The following is a 5,000-nucleotide window of genomic DNA, read 5'->3' as shown; positions in this document are numbered from 1 at the left end:
CGACCTCTTGCTCACAGTCCACACTTCCCCCTTATTTAAGAATGTGTCCCCTAATGCTTTAGTTTTGAGTCTATCAATATTTTACAGTGGAGAAGGGGATGACATCTCACTGCGAACATAATTTAATTATAATAGACGGGTTAGTACCTCCATCCCATTCTTCAGAGCTGACTCAGAGGGAGATTTTTTTTTTTTTTTTTTTTGAGGGGAGGTGTAGGCCATTGGTCACTATCTCCTTTCCCTTCCTCCTTTCACACCCCCTCCTTTTCTGGGCTGGGGTCCAGGACCCATAGGGGTGGGAGTTAAGTGGGGTTAGGGTGCCCCCAGCTGCCTCCACCCTGTCTGTGCTGATGGGTAACTGCCAATCAGGAGGAGGGCATCAGGTTAGACTCCTTGTACCTGGGAGGCTGCATTTGGCTGGAGCCACTGTTTGGAAGTTCTCTCCCTGGCCTCTCCCTCCCCCTCATACCCCTCTCCTCCCTCCCCCTTCCCCTTTTCATCCTCTCCTCTCCTTCCATCTATCCACCAGCCCTTCCGCCTCCTCCTCCTCCTCTTCCCATCCTCCCTCTTCTTCTCCCCTGCTCCCATCCTCCCCCTTTCCTCTCCATCCTTCCCTTCTCTCCAACCTCCTTTTCATTCTCCCATTCTCTTTATCCACCCTCTTCGTCCTCCCTTCCCTCCTCCCCCATTTCCTCTCTTCTTTTCTCCTCTTCTCTCCTTCCTCCTCTCCATCCTCCCCTTCTCTCCTTGCTCCACTCCTCCCTCATCCCCTTTTCTTCCTCCTTCCTCTCCCTCCTCCCCTTTCTTCTCCCCTCCCCTCCATCCTCCCCTCTTCTCCATCCTCCTCCTCCTCTCCTTCCTCCCTTTCTCCCCCCACCCATCTCCTCTCCAGTATCCCCTTCTGGGCCTGTCCTTCCTCCTCCTTTCTCTTCCTCTCCATCTTCCAGTTCGTTGGGACACTTCTCGCCTTCCTCCTCCTCGTCCTTCCCCTCCTCCTCCCTCTGCTGCCTGGGCTCGCGCCGCCCGCAGCCCGAGAGAGGCGGCTGGTAGAGAAGCCCTTGTAGTTTTAAATTCAATGTGACAGTTTCGGAAAGAGCGGATGATGAATCTCCCATTATTGGATCAGTCTATTTGCCGCTCAATGTCTCTCTGTAATTGGAGCAACATCACTTTAAAGGTTCAGAGAGTACAGCATTTCTGGTGAAAAATCCCCACAACACGCCTGCGAATGTTTTAAAGGGAAATCTATTAGAAGGAGGCGAGGGGCGGGAGCGGCGGGGGCAGGAGTGGGGGGCTCGCCGGGGGCCCCGGGCCGGCCGAGCGCGGCGGTGCCCCTCCCTCCCCACCCCGTCTTGTTGTGACAGCTCCTGATACTGTTTATGGAGGTGCGTGTCAGGTATAATTAGCAATCGATATGGAAAACGTTTCCTTGCACCCAGCACGCCTCTGACGTCAGAGCCGATTAGCGCTTCTTATTGGTCCCAAATTCCCCGGGCCGCGGCTAATTATCGAGAGCTTGATGTTGATAAAGTAAAGCGGCGGAGCGCGGGCCGAAGCATGTGTAGGGCTCCGGGCCCCTGTCCCCGCCGCCGCCGTCCGCGCCCCCGCGCTCCGCCGGCCCCGCGCGCGAGATGATGGACGGTCGCCTCCTGGAGCACCCGCATGCCCAGTTCGGGGGCTCGCTGGGCGGCGTGGTGGGCTTCCCCTACCCGCTGGGCCACCACCACGTGTACGAGCTGGCCGGCCACCAGCTGCAGTCGGCCGCCGCCGCCGCCGCCGCGGCCTCGGTGCCCTTCTCCATCGACGGCCTGCTCAGCGGCTCGTGCGCTGCGGCCGCCGCCTCGGTGGTCAACCCCACACCGCTGCTGCCCGCCGCCTGCGGGGTGGCCGGGGACAGCCAGCCCTTCAAGCTTGCAGGTAGGCTGGAGGCGGGGACACTGGGGGAACACAGCGGGGGGCCGCGGGGAGGGGGAGCACCGAGCCGTCGGGGAGTAGCTACCGGCTCCACCGTGAGCCTCGCACCCGAGTCGGGTGCAAGTGAGGCAAGCAGCTAGCCGGGAGACTGAGCTTTGCAGCGTCCTGTGCGTGCCCGCAGACTCGGGGGATCCAGACAAGGAGAGCCCCGGCTGCAAACGGAGACGCACCCGCACTAACTTCACCGGCTGGCAGCTGGAGGAGCTGGAGAAGGCGTTCAATGAGAGCCACTACCCAGACGTGTTCATGCGCGAGGCGCTGGCGCTGCGCCTGGACCTGGTCGAGTCCCGAGTTCAGGTAAAGACCGGGTGTTGCCCGGGGGAGTCAGCTGTCCTGCACTGGGCACTGGGCACGCAGAGAGCGGTGAGGCAGGGATGCCTTTGTTCTAAGTGGCGGGAGGTGGTTCCAGGCTCCGCGCTGCTGGCTGGGGTGGGGATTGTGAGGGCCGAACCCCTTCGCCCATCTGGAGGTGAGTAACTCTAGAATGCCAGGGTGATTTGGGAGAGCTCCTGGCGGTGCCCCAGTAGCCACTGTAGTGACTGCGTGCGATCCGGGAAGGCAGGTTTGGGTTGGCTGCGGCCCGGCGCACTGTTTAGAGAGGACCAAGGCTACGGAGGCTCGAAAGAGCCCTCCAGGAGCGCACAAAGTGGACCGGGGCCTGGGCGCTCTCAGCGGAGGCTTTCTCCCAGCTCCGAAGCAGACTGATGTGTTTGTTTACCTCTGGCCTGTGAACTATTAAGATAGAAACACATATTTATCCATCCACCGCCTTGCAGACATGGGGGAAAACGTTCAAGGGAGGGGAGGTGGGAACTTATGCGGTTTACACATTGGAAGAGGGGAGTTTTTTTAAAAAAAGGTGTCTAAATTTAATGCCCTCCCCCATTACATCCCTTGCTTCCCAACCCTCTTCGTTATTTGATTTCATGCGGAGCCGGGAGGCAGTATTTTTGTTTGTTTGTTTGTTTAATACAGAGTCAAGTCGGTGTAATAAAATTCCAGAATAATGTCTGTATAATTAGATGCTTTCCTAGAGTACAGAAAGCTTTGGGGCCTGTGTCATGGTGGGTGCATAGGGTGGAGGAATACGCTGGCAAAATACCCGTTTAGCACCCACAGCTTTGCCTGAAATGGTTTGGGCTGCGGCCTGGCCTCTTCTGTTTAGAAATCCCTTTATCCAATTCGTTCTGTGGCTTAAATGAAGTCCGAATCTGTTCATTTCCCCTATAATATGATAGTAATTACTGGTGGTGAGACAACCTGGAATTTGCACACACACACACACACACACACACACACACACACACACACACACACACCAACCCACACCACACAAAAGTTTTGAAAAAGAAAAGAGAAAGAAGTTACAGCGTCTCAGGGTTTGGCTTAGTCCCCCGAGACTTCCGCGCCCACCAGGCTCCCTTCGAACCGAGCTGGTGTGCAATCGTGCCAACTTTTTATGGCCACAACAAAGCATTTAAATTGTCACTTTCTGCAGGGGATCGTACCCCTGCCCACGGCTCTGGCGGGTCGGTCTGGGGAGTGGTGGTCTTGGGAGCTCTTGTACTCTTTAAATCCTCCCTGGCTGTCCCGGACGGCCTGCAGAGAGCATGAAGGAGTCCAGAGCCTCTCTGCTCTCCCAGGGGGCCTCATGGCCAACCTCGGGCCTGCTTGCCCGCCTTGTAGCACCTCAGGCCAGGCCAACCCGGACTACTTCGGAAAGGCTCGGTTGATCCCTTGGCCTACAGCCCTTCATAAAGAAGTTTGTGTGCTGGGGAGGTGGGCTACTGAAGGTCCATCCAAGTTCGGCTTCACAGGCCCTTCCTGAGGAAGAAGTATCCAGATTTCCCTTCAAGGGAGACCCTGAAATGTGGGCTTTGAGAGTCTCGTGGGGGCCGAAGACAGGTGTGGAAGGCACAGCCGTACCTGCTCATCACCAGGCCAGGCCCCTTAAAACTGTGAGACACCAGCGAGGGCAAATCCGGGCCCTGCTCGCTGCCTCCCGACCAGGAACTCTCGACATCGCGGGGTCACAGGCCGCACCGGCCTTGCCTGAGGAAGGGGCAGCTCCCTAGGGCACGAGGTGAGAAGTCAGAGCGGGAAGCTGGCCAAGAGGCCCCATCTACGCCCCTTCTGGGTGGATGAGATGCTGGCCCGAAGCTGCAACCCGAGTATCAGCATACAAGGGCCGGCAGAGAGCGTGCCCTGGCTCCGGTTGTTCCTGCTGGAGCCGAGGTCTCTCAGGCCTGCCTGGGGGCGTGCGTGGGAGGCCCGCAGCCTCCGCGGCCGCTAGCCAGCCTGATTGTGCCTCCCCCTCCCCTCCTTGTCCGGCTGTTCTAGGTCTGGTTCCAAAACCGCCGGGCCAAGTGGAGGAAGAAAGAGAACACCAAGAAGGGCCCGGGCCGGCCGGCGCACAACTCGCATCCCACCACGTGCAGCGGGGAGCCCATGGACCCGGAGGAGATCGCTCGCAAAGAACTGGAGAAGATGGAGAAGAAGAAGCGCAAACACGAGAAAAAACTGCTCAAGAGTCAGAACCGCCACCTGCACTCGCCAGGTGGCCTGTCCCTGCACAGCGCGCCCAGCTCCGACAGCGACAGCGGCGGCGGAGGTCTGTCCCCAGAGCCACCCGAGCCGCCGCCGCCTACCGCCGCGGCCAAGGGCCCTGGAGCTCACCACGGCTCCAGCGTCGCGGGTTCTGCTCCTGTGCCTCCCGGCGAGCCACCCGCACCTGGCACCTGCGATCCCGCCTTCTACCCGAGCCAAAGAAGCGGCGCCGGCCCGCAGTCACGGCTAGGCCGCCCTGCGGACAAGGACACGGTCCCGTGCGGGCCCGGAGCGGCGGCCACCGCGGGCCTGCCTAAGGCTAGCCCGTTTAGCGTGGAGAGCTTGCTGTCCGACTCTCCACCGCGCCGCAAAGCCACCCCAGCCAACGCCGCGGCCACCGCGGGGCTGGACTTCACGCCGGGGCTGCCGTGTGCACCTCGGACCCTGATTGGCAAGGGCCACTTCTTGCTCTACCCCAT

General features: G+C 59.6%; 1 protein-coding gene across 1 annotated transcript in view; it reads left to right on the top strand.

The window, feature by feature from the left end:
* The first annotated feature begins 865 nt into the window (after positions 1 to 865).
* The window catches only part of Uncx (UNC homeobox), a 4,943-nt gene continuing 808 nt past the window's right edge, over positions 866 to 5,000 (top strand). Inside the window, exons 1-3 of the mRNA XM_052754797.1 lie at positions 866 to 1,917; positions 2,096 to 2,271; positions 4,315 to 5,000. The exon at positions 4,315 to 5,000 is cut by the window's right edge and continues 808 nt beyond it. Of these exons, the coding sequence (XP_052610757.1) occupies positions 1,632 to 1,917; positions 2,096 to 2,271; positions 4,315 to 5,000 (1,148 nt within the window). The 5' untranslated portion in view covers positions 866 to 1,631. The remainder of the gene's footprint in view (positions 1,918 to 2,095; positions 2,272 to 4,314) is intronic.

The sequence above is a fragment of the Peromyscus californicus genome, unplaced genomic scaffold, assembly GCF_007827085.1.
Source record: "Peromyscus californicus insignis strain IS unplaced genomic scaffold, ASM782708v3 Scaffold_2__1_contigs__length_46816999, whole genome shotgun sequence".
Classification (NCBI taxonomy): domain Eukaryota; kingdom Metazoa; phylum Chordata; class Mammalia; order Rodentia; family Cricetidae; genus Peromyscus; species Peromyscus californicus.
The sequence above is the reverse complement of the archived record's forward strand: the minus strand, read 5'-3'. Positions and strand labels throughout refer to the sequence as shown.